The 21,871-nt window shown below is 38.2% G+C and overlaps 1 protein-coding gene across 2 annotated transcripts in view; it reads left to right on the top strand.

Annotated features, from left to right (window-relative positions):
- The window catches only part of LOC126483831 (potassium/sodium hyperpolarization-activated cyclic nucleotide-gated channel 2-like), a 282,969-nt gene that overhangs the window by 227,632 nt on the left and 33,466 nt on the right, over window positions 1–21,871 (top strand). For both annotated transcript variants that reach the window (XM_050107031.1, XM_050107030.1), the window contains 2 exons: window positions 12,932–13,150; window positions 13,234–13,380. In XM_050107031.1, the coding sequence (XP_049962988.1) occupies window positions 12,932–13,150; window positions 13,234–13,380 (366 nt within the window). The remainder of the gene's footprint in view (window positions 1–12,931; window positions 13,151–13,233; window positions 13,381–21,871) is intronic.

Here is a 21,871-nt window from a genome sequence, read left to right as displayed (position 1 = left end):
AACTTGATAATAAATTCAGTTGGGAGGACCACACCACAGAACTGCAGAAACACCTTAACAAATCTATATTTGCAATTCGAGTGTTAGCAGACATAGGTGACATAAAAATGAAAAAGCTTGCATACTTTGCCTCCTTTCATTCCATAATGTCATATGGTATAATATTTTGGGGTAACTCTGCAAGTCAAACAAAAGTTTTCAGAGTCCAAAAGCGTGTAATACATATTATTTGTGGAGTAAATTCACGGACGTCCTGTAGAAACTTCTTCAAAGAACTGGGTATACTAACTAGTGCCTCTCAGTATATTTACTCCTTAATGAAATTTGTCCTAAATAATATATCTCTTTTTCCAACAAATAGCTCAGTTCATACATACAATACCAGGAACAAAAATGATCTGCACAAGGACTTAAAAGCACTTACTTTAGTTCAAAGAGGGGTCCACTACTCAGGGACACTCATCTTCAATAATTTGCCAGCAAACATAAAAAATTTAGTTACAAATAAAGATCAGTTTAAAAGGAGTCTGAAAGACTTAGTAGTGGCCAACTCCTACTCCATTGACGAATTTTTTAATAGAAACAAATGATGTATTGTATATATTCATACTATTAGTATTGTTATTTCAGCTTAAAATTGACATGTTCCACATCCACGAGGATCTAACCAGCACGGATCTATAGAACAAAAAACTAATCTAATCTAAACTCTAACAATGTTGAACTATGGTATTGAAACACGTACCCTCACAAAAAGAGAATCATCAAGGCTGCAAGCATCAGAGATGAAATTTCTTAGATCAACCATCCAGAAGACCAAGATGGACAAGTTCTGGAATGAGGAAGTGAAGAAAGAAGCTGGAATAAAGACATTCCTATTAGATCGAATTGGTGCATCTAGACTTCTATGGTACTGTCATGTGATGAGAATGGAGCCAACTATAATAGCCAAAATAAATTTGGAAAGACAGGTGGATGGGAAAAGACCTCAAGGAAGGCCTTGAACCCAATGGATGGACTTGATTAAGGCTGATCTAGTAACCAGAGGCTGGACAGTAGATGATGTTCTCCATGAACAGGTGTATTTGGACAGGACAAAGTGGAAGAGACTCATTACCAGTACCCGGGAAACTGGAACTGTTAAATGATGATGATGATGATGATGATGATGATGATGATGATGACAGACTGTGGTGTGCAACAGACACCACTGACATTCTAATTTACACTACTTCTATTTTGTTAATGTCAATAGGCATTGTTACATTTAAAAATTGCATGTTTGCACAAAAAATACAATCTCTAAGTGTTCAAACAATTCAAGAGAGTGATAGTCTTATGGATATGTGAGGTCTGCATAGACTAATTCACTGGCTGCTACAAGATAAATAAGCGGACACAAAAGCAAACACTGAAAAGGACTAACTGCTTCTCAGTGCAATGTGCAGCACATGTGAATCAATTTTTCGATGTCTGATGAGAGATGTGGCCAGTTCATGTCCTGCCAAGCAAGACTATTGGTACACCTGCTCCTTCAGTGGCCTTTGTCTAGCAGCTCCAAAAAATATGGTTGTAAAAAATGTCGGATGGTCACTGTGTGTGAACATATTTGTTGCTAATTAACAGGACCTATTTAATTCAGCAACAACAAAGAAAGGAAACCCATAAAATCAGATCCATTGGAGCATGAGTGAACCTTGTGTTATTGGTACATAACATTACTTTGAGAGTATTGGATCACAAGCCATGGGGCTTTCCAGCAATTTTATGGTGTAATCAAAAAGGAGTCTGTGACCACTGGAGGCAGTGCCACAGTGTTACCCCAAGTCAGTCTCTCTCTCTCTCTCTCTCTCTCTCTCTCTCTCTCTCTCTCAAACACACACACACACACACACACACACACACACACACACACACACACACACACACCTTTTGTAAACAACCCTTGTGTAGTAAGTATTAATGAGGGAGGTGTAAACCTCTGAACCGTGTAGTGGAAATAAAATAAATTGTGGCTGGCAACAGTAAGCTTTTCATTTCAATTAGTTTCAGTATTTTGTCTGTGCACCTGCCAGATGTGCATTTTGCATATATGTTGCGATTATAATTGCAAGACTGACCACACTGCCTACAGGCAGTGTCCTGAGTGGATAATGCAAAACTCATTATTTAAGAATGCTTGAAGATAAGCATGTGGAAAACCTTATTAACAAAGACAGTGGATATCAGTTTAAATTGCAATTCTTGGCATCCAGTTATTTTCATGGTTTGTGTTTAGTGAATATGGCAGACTACACTGAGGGCCACAGGGAGCAGCAATCCACCAGAATACTGAGTTTTGCCTTTCCTCCATTGAGGGAACTGTCCGCTGCCAATGTGGTCAATCTTGCAATTAAGTTCTTGACATGTGTTCAAAACACATACAATATGCTAACAAATTGTGAAATTTGGGTGGTCAAGATCAATCTTTGATGACTCACCTGGGGAAGTCTGGTAGATGCACAGATGAAATATTGTGAATGATAGAAAATGACAACTGACAGCAGTTCAAAAACATCACTGATTATGTAAGAACTTGTCAATGGGCTAATTACTCCAGAACCAACAATTTATTGAATAAGTATAGTTACTAACACCAGGCACAAAATGAAAATGAACTGAGTATTCTGGGTGCACACATATGTTTATTGACATTATCACAGTAAACTGTCACACTCAGATGGTATAGAAAAGCATTATAAGTGGCACATTTCTAGTAATTTCCAAGAACAAAGTCCAAAATCGCAAACAGAATTAACAGCCCAAGCAGTAGCAGTGAGCATAGTACTCGCAGTATTCTACCAAGTAATGAGTGTCCACTGTGCTGCCCTGTTTAAGATTGCACAGTCACTAGGGCTGAGCTCAACAAAAGTGCTGAAGTGATGACGTTGGTGCAGATGAAAGTAATGTTGCTGTGTCACCCATAGTTCATAGTCTCCATAGGACCCTCAACCAGAAGGATTTCCAAAGATAAGAGAGGTATGATTTGCAAAGTACACACATTTTTAATCAAGCATTAAAGCATGTATCATTATTCATTTCTCTGTATCACTTTCTTGTTCTGTTCAACAACCAAATGATGTTGAGTGATGAATTTTGTACAATAACTGCATATATGGACTGTTAGTGGCCTAGTGTAGTCATTAATAAAAGTTGGCCTTTTCTTATCCTCTGTGTATTAGCTAAATATGAAGTTCTCTGAAGTCAATGATGGAGGGTTCTGGTGACTGGTTTGTACACCCTGCCTCAGAGTTGATGAGTTTTGATTAATTTCAACAATACTTGTATTCAGACATTATCAAATAGTCTTCTTGAAATGAATAGCCATAAGTGTAATATTTGTATCACCGATGGGCTATCTCTATGATTACATTTATGAGTTTGTGTTGTTATATCCATATCTTTCAAGGCTCCTTCCATTGACTCAATCGTACAATTTGTTTCACTGACCTACTAGGTAGAGGAAAGGGTACTTGTTCTTGTGCTTTTTACCATCAGCAGCTACAGAACTGCTTAGGGTTTGTTGGCTTCATCTCAGATTATTTGTTTAATGATTTTTCCGATGTTTTGCCAGAATTATTATCTGGCATTTTCCAAGGTTCTCTCTCCATTGCTGCCAGTCAACACTGCATGCAATAGAGGGCGAACTTTTGATAATGCCAGCCACTCCTGCTGGAAAAACATCAGAAAAATTATTAAACAAATGTTGGCCAAATATCAGAAGCCAACAGGCAATACATCAATGGTAGTAATCAGCTGTTCTTGCCATTCACCCACATAATATATCAAAATAATTCAATAATTACACACAGTGTGTTTGCTTTAGCCATTTTATTATGTTCTTTTCAGTGGAAATTAACTGTAACTCCTTATTTTTTGTCAGCGTTCAATAGCGAATTCTAATTTGTTGGGGTTGGAGCCAATATTTTTCAAGATCTAGAGCATTGGGGAGGACGACGGTTCAATCCCGCGTTCGGCCATCCTGATTTAGGTTTACTGTGATTTCCCTAAATCACCCCAGGCAAATGCTGGGATGGTTCCTCTGAAAGGGCACGGCCGACATCCTTCCCCATCCTTCCCTAATCCGATGAGACCAATGACCACACTGTCTGGTCTCCTTCCCCAAGCAAGCAAGCAACCAACCAACCAACCAAGATCTAGACGTGAAAATAGACAGGGGTAACTCATTACTGGGAGCTTCAATGTTAGGGAAGCAATGAAGCCCCACAGAGAAACTGCAGCTAGATCATGAAGCAAATCCAGAGTAGACTCATTATGCTCACTACATGGTCTTGTCTGAATTTGGAGACAGCTCTGCCAAATGTAAATAGCGGCTCATATTGATACCAGTGATGACTGCTGCCTCAGTTCCTTTCAGCAGCTGGCTGAAATGGTGAGACTAAAAGCATCACTCTGGAGATGAAACACATCTCATAATTTGTAGCATCTAATGAAACCCTCTCCTGCCTATAATTGAAATATTCTTAAATAAATGACATAACAGCAGTACAGTTGCAATTCAGTCAGTGGGTACCAGACATGGAATTGATTAAGACCAGTTACAAGACAGTAGGTCAAGAACTATTCTATTAACACAGCTCCTTGTAAAATGTGAATAGTTGATAGCAGTACTCATCTTTCTGTTTGTCACTGATGTTGTTGTTATCACTTGTTATCATGCAAATGAATGATATATGATTTCACCAAGAGGGTTCTCAGGTCTTGAGACTGTTTAGGAACAATATGTTAGTCTTCCTCGTGGTCTCAGTACTGTGGCTTAATTCTTTCATTCAGCAAAGTTGTCAACAATGTAGATCAAAATGATGTATTTCAAGTATAAATAAAACTCCTTTAAAAGTAAACACCAGTTTAAATCAGTTTCATAAGTATTCTTCACTTTTGAGTAACCACAAAACAGTTTTTTAACACTTCTTGAAACTTTAACAGCATAACCCACAAGGGTACATCAGAGACGAGTTACATTTTGACTTCTCTCCATCACAGCTCACATCCAACTTTCTACTCCAACAATGACAACGACAACTACTACTACTACTACTACTACTACTAGCCAGAGAAAACATTAACCAAAGATGCATAGGATTTGGATTGACAAATCACTGAGTCTCATTCGTAACAATTTTCAACACGAATGACACATATGTGAAATAGCTTTCACCAAATAATTACTGTATTTTGTTAAGTTTGAATAATCAATTTTAGTCTTTCATAATAAGAGGAGATAAATAAACATGATCTAAACAACATGAGTCCCCAAACATCAAAATAAATCAGTAATCTTGTATTAAAAAATATGCACTACCAATGTTACAAAATACTCTCTAAGACAAAAACTGATGCACTGTGAAGGAGTTATGCAAATTGGTCACAATTTGATATAAAAATTATAATCAGGGCAGCTGGTAGGTGAATGTGTGATGCTGCATAACTTCACCATGCTGCTGTCAAATATAGTAAACAGGGAACATGTCAATATGAGGGCATAAAGTCTTGACGAATTTCATTCCATGTACTCAGCTAAACAATTACTAAGGCTTGGAGACAGATGTGTGAACAATGTACACAGATGTCTGCATTTGACAGAGGATGTATAGTTTTGCTCAAAGAAGCTGGTTGGAGTAATCAGTAAGCAATGTGACATTTGAATAGGAGTGATGCCACTATTCGACACTGTTGGCGGGGGTGGGTGAACCATGGACAAATGCAGCGTCAACAAGAAAGTGGTCGGCCTAGAGAGATGACAGAATGCAAGGACTGAGCAATCATCAGAGACGCACTCAGAGCCCTGGATTCATCATTATAATCAATCTGATGTGCAGTTGGTGATTCAGTGACCATTAGGACCATTAATAGGCAGCTCACAGAAAGGTCACTGAGCTCAAGGCATCCGTTATGCCAACTACCGTTGGCCTCTGTACACCAAAAAGCCAGTTTGCAGTGGTTTCAGGCATATTTGACCTGGAGTCTCATTGAATATGAGTATATTATGTCCTGCTATGAATTAAGCCACAATGACCAGCAAAGACATGTCTGGAGAGTTCCCGGACATTGGCGGAATATTACCCTGTCTGTTGCCCACCATATCGCCTGACAACCAAGAGTGATTGTCTGGGGTTCCATTTCATTTCATAGCACGTAACCTTTAGTTGTCATGTACAGCATCCTTACAGCACAGTGATATGTCATTGCAAGCCTGGGCTTATATTTTAGCAATATATTTCAGCAATAAACCCAGACACGTCGGCAGTGTTTTCTGCCAGGTCATTAATATAGAACATGAACTACAAGGGTCCTAAAACACTTTGCTGTGACACACCTGAAATTGCTTCTACATCTGTTGATGATTAAAAATCCAAGATAACATGTTGTGTCCTCCCACCCAAAAAATCTTCAATGCAATCACAAATTTTGTTTGATACCCCATATGCTCATACTTTCGGCAGTAATTGTTGGTGTGATACTGAGTTACATGCTTTTTAGAAGTCAGTATGTACTGGATTTGCATTGCTGCCTTTGTCCATGGCTTCAAGGATGTCATGTTAAAAGTGCAAGTTGGGTTTTGTATGGCCGATGTTTGTGGAATGCATGCTAGTTGGCATGGAGATGGTCAATCCGTTTGACATACTTCATTATCTTTGAGCTCAGGATATTTTCTAAGATCCTACACCAGATAGATGTCAATTATATTGGATGGTAGTTTTATGAATCATTATTGCTACCTTCTTGTAGACAAGTGTGACTGTGGTTCCTTCCAGTTTCAAGAGATCTGTATTATATTATGATTAAAACTGGGGCTTGGTCCATGGGCTTTGTTCAGTTTTAGTGATTTCATTTATTTCTGAACCATACTGACACTTTACCACTCATCTTTGCAGTGGTACAAGAATTAAATTGGGAAAATACTTCTCGATTTTCCCTTGCAAAGGAATGCTTCAAGACACAATTCAGCATTTCTGATTTCGCTATGCTGCCATCAATTTCAATTCTTGTGTCATCTACGAGTGTCTGAACACTAATTTTTGTGCCATTGACAGCCTTTGCACTGACTAAAATTTCCTTCGGTTTTGTGAGAGGTCTGTCAGTATAATTCTGCTATGGTAGCCATTAAAGGCTTCATGTTTCCTTTAGTGTCTCTCCACCTGTAGCTTTATTGTGCAATAGATTATGTTTCTTTAGATTTTTTTTACAGAGATTGTATACCATGGAAACTCCTTCCAATCACAGGCTTTTCACAGCTAACTAGTGTCTTGGTTTCTGAGTGAAGCTGATCCAATCCTAAGAGTATCTTGAATGTAATAGTATATGCAGTAAATTTTCTCTTTCTTCTATCTCAGGTTTATTTCTCCTTTTCTTTTTTTCTTTAATAATGTATCCTTGCTGCTAGAACAACTGTGTCTGAATACATAAGAACAACAAAGACCTTGGCCATGAAAGGAAAAGAATTTCCACTTGACAGAAGTAACTGTTCAAGAAAGTGATTGACTGTCAAACCCATTTTGAAAGTAGAAATTTTTTTTAACAATATATGTTCCAGTTACAACCAAAAAGATTAATAGCATGTCTTGCACAGCACTTGCAACCCTTTCACAGTTTTAATAGTCATACATTGTGTCAAAATGCAAGTATATATTGTGCAAAATAAAGGCAATCACTTACCTTTAGCTGACTGACGTGTGGCACATAAAAACACTCAACAGAATACAGTATTCTTTCTCTAGCAAAAGTACACACATTCAGAGACACATAGACAACCTCACAGACACCCAACCATTTACACCCTCAGCCATGGATGGATTAAAACTTTGTGGCAAAGTGAGACTCAAAACCATACAGTGGTCTTTCACTAGGAATACTCTTACCTTCTAAGTTACTCCAGTGTCATTAATTGCCACACTCAATGCTTATAGAAGGAAACGGTATGGGCTCACATCCTGGTAAATAACACAGCTTTAATGGAACTGCAAGTACAAAATTGGGAAATTGATAAATGTTGTATACATTGCAGTCAATGTTTAGTCATCAGATGTGGTATTTTCATACATTAGCTGAACCATTTGTCGGAATGACAGTGCCATTATTATTCTTGTTGTTGTGGTGTGTGAAGAGTGATTTGATGTTGCTCTCCATGCTAGCCCCTTTACCTTTGCATAATTCCACTATGTACATCACTTTGAACATGCTTATTGATCTTTAGCATTCTTCTATGGCATCACATTTCAAAAGCTTCTGTTCTTTACTGAACTGCTTATCATTCATGTTTCACTTCCTAACATTTAAATTGATATTAGATGTTAACTAATTCTTTTTTTTCAGAAATGCTTTTTTTCCTATTACCAGTCTGCATTTTATATCCTCTCTGGTTCGGCCACATGATTTATTTTACTCTTCAAATAGCAAAATTCATCTACTACTTCTAGTTTCTCATTTCCTAATGTAATTCCCTCAATAGCACCTGATTTAATGCAATTGCACTCCATTATTCTTGCTTTACGTTTGTTGATTTTCATCTTATAATCTCTTTTCAATACACTATCCATTCCATTCAACGATTCTTCCAAATCCTTCACCCTCTCTGACAGAACTACAATATCATTGGGCAATCTTCAAGTTTTTATTTCCTCTCTGTGAACTTCTTGTTCAATGTACAGAATGAATAACATTGAGTATAGGATACAATCCTGTCTCATTGCCTTCTCAATCATGGCTTCTCTTTCATATTCTTTGACTCTTACGACTTACTAAACCAATGGTTCGGTATTATTTGGACCTGCCAGCACCTGCCTTCCAGTGAGTTGGAATTACTACATTAATCCTGAATTCTGAAGGTATTTTGACTGTCTCATATATCTGGCACATAAAGCTGAATAATTTTGTCATGACTCTCTCTCACAAGGATCTCAATAATTCTGAGGGAATGTTATATACTCCAGGGGCCTTGTTTCCACTTAGGTCCTTCAGTGCTCTGCCAAATATTTCACACAGTATATATTTCCCACCTCAGTTTCATGCACTTCCTCTTCTCTTTCTAAAATATTGCCCCAAGTTTATTTCTCTTAGATAGACCCTCTTCGTTTTCATTCTACCTTTCAGCTTTCTCTTTTTTTTGCTTAGTACTGGCTTGCTATCTGAGCCCTTGATATTCCTGCACCTGCTTTGTTTTTCTCCAGAGATTGTTTTAGTTTCCCTATAGGTAGCATTTATCTTTTCCCCAGTTATGTCTGCTGCTATAGCCTTGCTTTTGTCCTCTAGCTATTCCTGCTTTGTTATTTTGCACTTTCTGTTAATCTCATTTTTAGACATCTGTATTTACTTTCTCCAGCTCCATTTGCTGCATTTTTTTATTTACCCCTTTCACTGATTAAATTCAATACCTCCTATGTTATCCAGGGATTTGTACTAAGACATCCATTTTTATCATGTGAGCTCCTGCCGCCTTCTCTAACTCATCTCTAAAAGCTATGCATTTGTTTTTACATTGCATTCCTTTCCCGTTTCAGTCAACTGCCTGGTGCTCCCTCTTAAACCCTCAACAACATCTGTTCCCTTTAAATTATGTAGCTCTCATCTCCTTAATTTCCTATATTTTTACAACTTCTTCAGTTTCAGTCTGCAATTCATAACCAATAAATTACGGTCTGAGTCCACATCTCTTCCTGGAAATATCTTAAAGTTTAAAGTCTGATTTCAAAATCTCTTTCTTATCATTACATAATCAGTCCAAAAACTTTTAGTGCACCAGGTCTCTTCCACATATGTAGTCTTCTTTCTTAAATTATGCTCTGTGCAAAATTCTACCATGTGGTTCACTCTTTCATTCCTTTCCCGTAATCTGCATTCTCCTGATACTTTTCCTTCTCTCCCTTTTCCTACTGCCAAATTCCTGTCCCCTTATCACTATTAACCCTCGAGTTGGGATGCCATTTTTGATAACACAAGCAGGAGCACAGTGCACTTTGTACACATGTTTATGTTATCAAGGTTATGTGTATGAGCAAAATCACAGTTTACTCTTTATTTGATTAATCAAAGATAAAATAAATTTGCATTATATGAGCTAAATCACTGTATAATTAAACAATAATAAAATAAACTGACATCTTGGATATTCGGGAATCCAGCCGGATGTTCGCGTCGTTCTTGCACGATATTTCAACAGCGTGACTCGCTGTCTTCTTCAGGTGCTACCTGAGACTGGTCCTTGGGTCGATCGAGTCCAGTATTTATGCCTGGGAGGAGCTGGGCGTTCCCTAATCGGTCCGTGCCGGGGCGAGTGTTCCATCTGTGGTCCGCGCCTGCCAGACTCAGCTTCAATGGACCCCTCCAGTCGCGGATGTTCTGACTGCCGTCGGCGCCTGTTCTGGCCGTCCTCAACGGATGTGGTTGACATCTGAGATGTGTCAGACCCGATCTGAGATGTTGGGTACTCTATCTCCTGACTGTTACTATGATTTCCACTCTGTTTCGTGCTGGGCGCTCCCTAATCGGTCCGCGCCACATCGTGTGTTCCGTCTGAGATCCGCGCCCACCAGACGCGGCTACATTGTCCGTCTCTGGTCACCGGTGTTCCCTCCTCCGTCCACGCCCGGCCTGGTCGTCTTCTGAAGTCGAGTTCATGATCTGGGGTGTGTCAGATCTGGTCTCTAATGTCCGACACCTTGTCTCACGGCTGTTCTCTCGGTCTCCACTTCTATTTCTTGTAGAATCCCGGAGTGTTCTGCGTTGAGTTTTCACAAGCTCAAGCGCTGGATTCCAGGCAGTGCTGATTTGGTATCCCGAGTCACGGTTGATTAGATTGTCTGTGACCTTAATCTCAATGGCTTCTTTAATGACACTGCCCCAAAATCTTGAGGTCTGTGTTGCAATCTTGGTGTCATTGTAATCCATTGAATGACCAAGTTCCAGACAATGCTCTGCTATGGCTGATTTAGTTGCCTGCAGCAGAGACATACCAGACTCAGGCAAGCAACTAAATCAGCCATCACAGAGCATTGCCTGGAACTTGGTCATTCAATGGATTACAATGACACCAAGATTGCAACACAGACCTCAAGATTTTGGGGCAGTGTCATTAAAGAAGCCATTGAGATTAAGGTCACAGACAATCTAATCAACCGTGACTCGGGATACCAAATCAGCACTGCCTGGAATCCAGCGCTTGAGCTTGTGAAAACTCAACGCAGGACACTCCGGGATTCTACAAGAAATAGAAGTGGAGACCGAGAGAACAGCCGTGAGACAAGGTGTCGGACATTAGAGACCAGATCTGACACACCCCAGATCATGAACTCGACTTCAGAAGATGACCAGGCCGGGCGCGGACAGTGGAGGGAACACCGGTGACCAGAGCCGCGTCTGGTGGGCGCAGACCTCAGACGGAACACACGATGTGGCGCGGACCGATTAGGGAGCGCCCAGCACGAAACAGAGTGGAAATCATAGTAACAGTCAGGAGATAGAGTATCCAACATCTCAGATCGGGTCTGACACATCTCAGATGACAACTACATCCGTTGAGGACGGCCAGAACGGGCACCGATGGCAGTCAGAACATCCGCGACTGGAGGGGTCCATTGAAGCTGAGTCTGGCGGGCGCGGACCACAGATGGAACACTCGACCCGGCACGGACTGATTAGGGAATGCCCAGCTCCTCCCAGGCATAAATACTGGACTCGATCGACCCAAGGACCAGTCTCAGGTAGCACCTGAAGAAGACAGCGAGTCACGCTGTTGAAATATCGTGTGAGAATGACGCGAACATCCGGCTGGATTCCCGAATATCCAAGATGTCAACAGATCGCCGGGAAAGCATGAAAAATTACATAAAATACACATTCCATTATATCACTCTGCTGCCACATTCAAGTGTTTCTCCACAGTAATGACTCAATCACAGCATTAAACAGTGCAGTCGCATCAGGTCCCTGCCATCTGATTACTAATTATCTCATTGACAACTGCCTGATAGTGGGATCATGTTGCTAACTCAAAATCTGGGTAATTTTCCACCCCAGATCTTAAATATTTTTCTTGCATAACTCACTGTTTATTTTATATTGCTGTTGCTTACTTGGACATATGACAGCTCAACTTATTGCTGTGTTAACAGAAGCAATAATGAAGGAATAGGAGTGCGCTTGCAATTGTAAAGCAACAATGGAATGGTACAAGACAATGTTATTTGTCATTGGTACACCTGCTCAGGGGTAAAGTTTCATCTTCCTTAACTATCTGAATAATTTCTTTTACCTCATCATATACTCTTTCAATCTGTTCATCAACTGCAGTGTTAGTTGGCATATAATTTGTACTGTTGTGGTGGGTGTTGGCTTTGTGTTTGGCTCTGAGCACTATGCGACTTAACTTCTGAGGTCATCAGTCACCTAGAACTTAGAACTAATTAAACCTAACTAACCTAAGGACATCACACACATCCATGCCCAAGGCAGGATTCGAACCTGCAACCATAGCAGTCGCTCGGTTCCAGACTGTAGCGCCTAGAACCGCACGGCCACTTCGGCCGGCTGTTGGCTTTGCGTTTATCTTGGTTACTGTAATGCATTCACTATGCTGTTTGTAGAATCTCACACACTTTCCTGTTTTCTTATTCATTATTAGGCCTTCTCCCACATCATTCCTGTTTGACTTTGTATTGATGAATGGCCATGATAGTAACAATGTAAATGTGATATACTTGAGACAGAAGTAAACCTACCTCCATTTAAGTTGTAATTCATTTTTACTTGACTCAGATTTAGATTACACTTTTTTAAATTATGTAAATACTGAAATAATTACTGTCAAAGAATTGAATTTTATAGATAACATTTTTACATGTATTCACAGTTTACTATAGAGACATGTTTGTTCCAGGGGGCATTCTGGTTGGAGCAATATTCTTGGGCTTTGTTCAAGGCCATGTCACATATGTTGTGTATTGGATATGGCCGCTTTCCTCCTCAGTCATTGACTGATATGTGGCTTACAATGCTGTCCATGATCAGTGGTGCAACGTGTTATGCACTGTTTCTTGGTCATGCCACAAACCTCATACAGAGTCTGGATTCATCGAGGCGGCAATACCGTGAAAAGGTAATGTGCATGTGATGGCAACATTTTTTAGAATGCTTAATTATTTACCAAGAAGTCTAAAAAGCTAATACAAATATTGACAGGTGAAACAAGTTGAAGAATACATGGCGTACCGGAAGTTACCAAGGGAGATGCGGCAAAGAATAACAGAATACTTTGAACACAGGTACCAAGGAAAATTCTTTGATGAAGAAGCAATACTTGGAGAATTATCAGAAAAGCTTAGAGAGGTATGTTGACAATACACTTTTGTTTGTGGATTTGTTTCACCTTTTTGTACCATGCAATAAGCATAATCTGTTATCCTTCTGCTTTGAATACTGCTTGCAATAATCTGCTATGGGTACAATTACTGTAAAATCGGTCCCAAATCTGAATTCCATGATGATGATGACAATAATAATTAAATAGTCATTCTTGGAAACCAGCATAACTGGACAAAGTGTTTGAAACATAAATCACACAATGAAGATGTTTAAATGATAATGGAAAGTCTTGGTGCAGTAGTACTAACCTGATGAGGCACTGGCCTCTCATAGCGATCTTCAGTGCGTAGATGTCATGAAGCTGCAAATATCATAGCGAATATTAGAAGATTTCCACTCAATAATGCACACAACAATTTTAGTTTCAGTGATTAAGACTTTTATCCATCTTTAGCAGACTCTGTCGTGTTGATGACCAGTTTACCAGATATAAAAAGAATAATTGGCGCACACATCAGGGTAGCCCCTACAGTACCTAACATATACAGTTCAGTGTTGAAGTTAATTGTTGTGTTGTGGCACCAAAAATTGATTGCGCATTTACACGAATCAACACAAGTTGTACTGAGCACTGTCTGGAGTAATTTATTGGAGATAAATGCAATCAAGTCAGTCAAAAATGAGATTTGCCATTTCTGACAATAGCTTACTCCTATGACAATGACATACTACACTCACGTTAATCACAACACAGTTCAATCCAAATGTTTCTTAATCCGAGGTGTCATAATCACTCAAAAATTTTCAGACATTAAAGTTCTTGAGTTTCATGAATGTTGGTGCACATATTTTTGCATACACAACATCCATAGTGGTGGTGTGAGAGTGCATCCAATATACATCTTCCTCGTAAACACTCAAACCACGAACTGGCAATTTTGCATGATGTCCGACTACTTATAGATGGTAGACGGGCATAAGAACAAACTTATTTTGAAAACTACATAATGCTCTGGAAAATTAATAACTTGGTTTTTACTGTTTTGGATGAACTACTAGACCTATAGCAATTTTTATTTTTTTTTAAATTTGCTGGTCACAAATTTATAAACATGCATGGACACTATGTTTCTTATGCACTATGAATCCCCTTGTTTATACTTATGAGAGGTGCGTTGCAAATTATGGTAAATTATATGATATTATTAATTACTGAGTTAATCAATCAATGCTGTATGTTATCTTATGTGGGAAATTAATGTGAGAAAAGTATGTAGTAAAACTTCAGAATCTAAGAAAAATGGCAGTAGCTTGAAACTTTGTCATTAATTGTTATGTAAGCTAATTAAATTTAGGTAATCTGAAATATTTACTGGAAAGACAGAAGCTTAACTTGGCATCTTTTTGCATGTAGCAAACTGTAGTACTAACATCACTTATCAATTAATTGTATTTTTAATTATGAGTGCCCTGATGAAAATTAATTACACCAATGGAATCAGAACAATCAAAATAAGGATCTGCATAATAAATTCCATTGAAATTAAAGCTAAATAATAACTGGAGATTTTTTTGTTTTACTTACCAGTAGATAAATTACTGAAAATAAGATAAACATTACCAAAAAAATTGGTTATTCATGGGAGTAGAAAAACTTAACAGATGGGAAGACTCGACCTGCTCTCGTTACACTGGCTGACATACATATAATAGAATGGGTAATGTTAAGCACTCTCTGTACAATTGAGGTGTTGAGTTGTCAACAGGTACCAGGCAAATAAAGAAGATGGAAAATGTGGCCAAGCTATCACACACTACAAAAAACACACACACACACACACATTGTCCCTGTAAACCATATTATTCCAGTGGTGGTGCTCGACTTAGGTGGTGTTGCATTGGGCAGAGTGGAGGAGTGAGAGGGGGTGGAAGGGGTGAGAGAGTTGCTTATAAAACTTGATGAAATAAAGGAGGGGCCAGAGGGGAAGGAAGATAACTGTGGAGAGGAAAGTGTGATGTGGGTTTTTGGGGTGAAGTGAGAGGCATGGGGAGAGGGTGGATGGGGTGTTGGGCAGAGGATAGTGGAGATGACACAAGGTTGCTGCTGGATAATGATGAGCTGTAATGATGGTTCCCATTTATGTTATTCAGAAAAGGTGGTATTGGGGGGGGGGGGGGGGGGATCCATATGGCATGAGTTGTGAAGTAACCATTGAAGTTGAAAATGTTGTCTTCAGTGGGATGTCCAGCCACTTGGTGGTTTCCTCTGCTCATGTCCATTCTTTGGTGGTGGCCATTTGTTTGGGTGAACAGTTGGTTGTTGGTCATTTCCACAAAAATGGCTGACCAAAAGTTACAGCAGTGCTGGTATACCATGTAACTGCCTTCACAGGTGGCCCTGCCTGTGATCAGGTAGGATATGGCTGTGACGGGAGAACTGATGTAGGATGTGCTGAGTGGGTGAAAAGGTGCACCTGGGTCTTCCACAAAAATGTGCACTTTGTGGCAAGGGGTTGAGAGTGTGGATCAGGATATTTACTAGACTGCGTGGGCAGGGAAAATACTGCTGTGGGAGAGATGAGAAGGATTGTAGATAGGCTGTTCCTCATTTCCCAACAAGATGATAGGGAGCCTCTCCCTACCAGCTCTCAGCCATCCCCTCCCCCACCTCCCCTCCACATCCCCTTTTTCCTCTCACCTACTCCATTCAGTACAACCTCTTACTGCAGTGCCAGGATAATGTAGTCAACTGGATCAATATAGCTGAGTGTGTGTGCTGTATTATTTAGCTCTGAAGAAGAACAGTGTTTCCAGTTGATCTTCAAGTGTTTTTTTTTTTTTTTTTTTTTTGCCCCCCTCAATGAATGTTTGATTTTCCTTCCCGTTATCCAACAGCCAAAGGGAACAGGGGTGGGGATGATGCAACTGATGTATTAATGTACAGGAAACATCATAATGCAGCCAAATTCTACAATACAAGGCATCACAGATACAATAAGAAAAAGGTGTATGTATGATTCATGCTATCTTGAGGAGTCCTTTCCAACTAATCATAATATGCACTTGGTTCAGATTCTTTGATGGCATTTTTGGGATGTGGTTCCAACATCTCAACAACTTCTTTATTATTTGTTTCAACCGTTTCTCTTTCTTTCTGGGTGCTGTCTATCTCATTGATAGTTCATATATAGGAAACCCATCAGTCAACAACAATACCTTCACTTAGCTTGTCATGGAATTGACCTGATTTTCATAGATTTGTGCTCAGTAGCACCAGTCTGGATCACCTCAAACCTGAAGACTTAAATGCATGTGGGAGGGTGTTTGCTCAAAGATGTACACAATACCATATTTTAGATGATATTAATGCACACATTTTATTCTATGCAAAGGTCAGTTACTAATTGTGGTGACCAGTTTTACACTATAAAAAACAGTTAGCCAGGTCTTCAGGCCAGCATCCACAAATTTCTGTGGTGAGGTTGAATGTTCAATTGTGGCACAAAATTATGTTCCTTTTTATACAAGAACATCATGGCTCTTATTTAGCACAGTTGGTGTTAAACACAGCTGCACTCCAGTTGTTCATTTAAGGGAGTCCATCACATGGACTGCCAAATCTAACAATGATTCACTCCAGTGACAATTGGATTTCACACTCTTGGCAATTAAAGCACAATTCGTTTCACATGTTCAGTAATTCATGCTACAGAGATCACTTGTCAGTAATTAAACATTAAAGTTAGTAAGTTTTGCGGTGACTGGAGCGCATTTTCTCATGTACAGAAGATACATAATAGTGGCGTGAGTCAACGATGAGAGTGCCTCTGACATAGGCTTCTTTCAAGTACTTTCAAAGTGCGGAAGGCTAGTTTTGAGTGACAACCAAGTGCATATAAATGGGCAAAAGAACAAACTGTTATTTTGAAAACTACATAATGCTTTGAAATCTGTTTGGTTTGGAATTTACTATTTTTGATGAATGACAATTGAATTCTGGATTACAGAAAATATTCCTGGTTACAAATTTATAAAAATACATGGTGCAATATTAATCCCCTTGTTTACATGAATGAGTGCCATATTGCAAATTATGATACATTTCATGAAATTATTAATTAGTAAGTAATCAATCAATGCCATATGTCACACTGCACAGAAAAATTAAACTAACAAAAGAATGTATTCAAAGTTCGGAATAAGCAGATATCAACAAATAGCTGACGGTATAATCCAATGTCTATACTGTTAACAACACGAGTTCTAAAATAAACCACAGATAAAAAAGAGTGTTCAATTTTCATAAAGCCCAAATTTACAGTTGTATCTATGCAAATTCAATATATCGTAAAACTGGTAACCAGCAAGAATTACAAAAAATACTCATTTCATTTTCACGCAATTATATACGCTAAATTCTTTAAACAAGCAACAAGCTTTTACACTCTTTTTTACAAAGTTTGACATCCACAATTTTCATTGAGATAACTCATGGACTTCCTGGTTAGAATGCTTAATCCACAGTCATACATTTCTATTCACAGTCCACCACATTCTTTTCCAGCACCCATGGCCAGGCTCAGCAATCCGTTATTTGAAAAAATACATACACGATAATATATATAATATTTCAAATCTGGTCATTCAGTTGGTATATGTTATTGATATACATAATTAACCTTACATTACAATGAAAAACATTTAAATTACTGTAAAGAAAATGGAATTTGTTTTACATTGCCCTGTACCGTACCTCAAAGTACAATACTCACTTTATTGAAAATGGGAGTTAAACTCCAATAAAATTTTCAAAGTTCTACCATCTCTTTCCCAAAATTACAACCGACAAGTATTAAATCCTGTCAGAATATTCATAATACTTCTCATTTATTGCAGTTAGTTACTTACATTTGTCTCTAATGCATTAATGTTTGGGATCATTGGTATCAAAACTGTAAATGACAGATTTGAAAGGGAAGGAAGAAGGATGAAGGAAAATGACTGGAGAGATTTAGGAAAAGGGGTAGATTTTGGAAAAATCACCCAGAACTGTGAGTCAGGGTAAACTTACTGGAAGACTTTCCTTCTCATCCCGTCCAGTAAGTCTACCCATGACCTGCAGTTCTGAGTGACTTTTCTGAAATCTGCCCCTTTTCCTAAACCTCTACAGTCCTTTTCCTTCATCCCTCTTCTGTCCCCTTCAACCCTTCTGCCGGAAGAAGGAGTCATTGGCTCCGAAAGCTTGCATAAGCATAACCTTCTGTTATGTGCATGTTCCGCCGCTGCTTGGTGGATACATGTTTCACCACAGCAAAAACCATATTTGTTAGTCCATAGTTAATATTATACCATTTAATCATGCCTGTTGTCCTCATCACATTCTTTCTTTACCAACCTAGTTAACTATAGGAGAGCATTTGCAAAAATTAAGCTACTACAAAGGCAGATTCCCTAGCCATCACTACTTTCATGTAATATTTTGTCATACCATTTTACAACTAATTCCTCGCTACTTATACTTCACTTATTCCATTATACTTCATAACACTGTCAATTCATTACTATCCCATTACTTCATTAAACAACAATTAAATGCCTGCTTTTCTTAATGTACATAAAATTACTCTAAAGAAGTACACTCGATGCTAACTGACTATAACATTATAAGCAAAACTCAATTTTCTATAACATAATAGACAAAATACCAATTACTGAAATTATTACTTCCCCTTATGCCAACATGTTGTTTTGAACTGAGGCCTGAAGGGCACTACAGAAACAAACCCTTTCTTTATATCAGTGTTACTAAGGCAACTCTATTCACTTTCTTTTTCTTTCAACTAAAGATGAACTTTTTCCAAAGTGCTGAATCATGTAATTAAGATGTTCTTTCTTTCTGCTGCTATATGAACTCATTGACTCACAGATTTGCTGGTTACTTTATATTTCATTATTATTTTAAAATATTTCAATCTCCTCTTATATTCTGACATATTTTACATTTTATTTTTTTTATTACCTTTTGGCAGAAAGAAATTTATTATTATAGACACAATGTATGGTCTTCCAACCTTTGATACACAAGTCTGGAAATAGTAAACTTATATATGCATATGAACTGAGGGAAGTAGAAGATAATTACTGTTCCCTTACAAATTATTGATGGGATGGTAGAAGAGGTTGAGTGAGTCCAGAAAGAGAAAGGGTGAAGTCACTAAGCTCAGGGAACATTATCACAACATTATGAATTCACTACAGGACAGTGAACTCCTACTTACCATAAGGGTTACAATAAATCTGACCCCCAGCAAACTCCAGCACATTGCACCTCATATTGACAGTGAAGTTTATTTCTTTGACATTTACATTCGGAGTTGTTCCTATTGGATTTATATTGAAAATTAATTCCTGATTCTTATTATTACAAACTGACTTACACTCTCACTGAAAACTGTCCTTTGCATACAAGTATTGAAAATTACAGTAGTTTTTGCATGCTCTCATCAAATACTACTCTTTGTGAACTAGTCATTTCTTTATATCTCTAATTTTCTGTTACATATCAGTCATTAATAACTCTTTACTTGGGTTACTTTTTTCTTCTCAGCAAGTTCAAACTCAGCACAACATTTCTTACATTGACATTTACCAACTGTTTTTCGCTCACTTGATTATTAATTACTAACAAGTCATATATAAAAAACAAAGATGAGGTGACTTACCGAACAAAAGCGCTGGCAGGTCGATAGACACACAAACAAACACAAACATACACACAAAATTCAAGCTTTCGCAACAGACTGTTGCCTCATCAGGATGAGGCAACAGTCTGTTGCGAAAGCTTGAATTTTGTGTGTATGTTTGTGTTTGTTTGTGTGTCTATCGACCTGCCAGCGCTTTTGTTCGGTAAGTCACCTCATCTTTGTTTTTTATATATAATTTTTCCCACGTGGAATGTTTCCTTCCATTATATTACTAACAAGTCATTTTCATTTGCACATTGGTACATATTAATATTCTCACCTCTTTATCCAAAACATCGTTCCGTCAGTGACACGCACTCTACTTCCCTCTCACCCTTGCACTCATCGGTATTTACATTCACTTCTGTCTGCACAACCGTCAATTCCCAGAAATTATCACTAGAAGCACTATTTTGTGCTTTGTCTGCTAATTTTATTTTACAAGTATCGACATTATTTACATGCTTTATATCAGAAATCATTTCATGACTATCATTGAGGCAAATTTACTTGATGCTTCAGTTAGATCAGACTGACAAAAACCAAAAGCTTCTGTTTCATTACACAATTGCTCAGTTACATTTCCCCTTGACTGCACTTGCTTAATCCTATTGATGTTCCACACAGATTTTTACAGACTCAGCTTTTCTGTCTGAGTTCTTAAGATTAACATTAATTACAACAATTTCTCTATTATTTTTATCCATTTTTTAATCTAACCTATGAATATCATTTTAGTTTCTTTCATTTCAACCTTTGAACTACCAATGTTTTTTTAAATTCTTTTTTAATATCCCTATTATGTTTGTCCATTTTTGAGTTCATTTCTATCAAACCAACAATGTCACTTTAAATCTCTTTCAAAAATTTGAACCAACACTGATTACTCTCATTCATTATGACTATTCCCTGTGCCACATATATTTCTGATTGTTTCTCCAATTTTATCACCATATTACTCATTACTTGTAGTATATCATTCTCATCTATCACAGTAATCAGTAGGTGAAGCCCTTGACATTTGATCCATAATTTGCCTTGTAGTAGCCTCACCATAAAAACAATATTCCAGCAGTTTTATTCTACTGTCATCATCAAAATCATTTTTAACTAGTACTTTATATTCACATACGTATTTTAGTTTTTCCTCCCTATTTTGAAACACATCTTCATCACAAGCAAGGTTCTTTCTTAATGTTCATCACCTGTTCATCATTTTCAAACACATTTCTTCCTTCTCCCTTGTCATTCATTTTGGCAAACAGTCAGTCAGTCACATTTCAACAACAAAACCTCTTTATCTCCAAATTACTTCTGTACCATTCTCTGCTGCTGTTGGAATCCATTGCTGTTGCAACTAGTAACTTCTATGCCAAGGTTTTCGTATTTTCACACCAGGCTGTAGTGTTTACATTTCTAGACTCCACGCTGCTGGTCCCTCATTGGCTAGTGTCCAAGATGGTGTCGGTGGTGACTTAAAGCAGTCCTGCTCTCCCATTGGTTGAAGTTCTCTCTGTGTAATGCCATCTGCTTGATGCCCTTATCCCAAATAATAAAATTTATACTGTTCCAAATATTGTTTACGCACTGTTCCATTTTGCAGCCTACGTGTAATTTCAATTCACTTGTACCACACAAAAAATATTTCACTGTCAAATAGTTACTTACTTAAATAGTACACCATCACTTTTAATTGTTCATAAATTCAGTGTTTCACATGAGTCCTTTCACACCATGCTTTCATTGCAAAGTGTTCCAAAAACCATAGGGCA

This window comes from Schistocerca serialis, chromosome 6, assembly GCF_023864345.2.
Source record: "Schistocerca serialis cubense isolate TAMUIC-IGC-003099 chromosome 6, iqSchSeri2.2, whole genome shotgun sequence".
Lineage (NCBI taxonomy): Eukaryota > Metazoa > Arthropoda > Insecta > Orthoptera > Acrididae > Schistocerca > Schistocerca serialis.
Note: the sequence above shows the minus strand (reverse complement) of the source record. Positions and strands in the feature narration are given on the sequence as shown.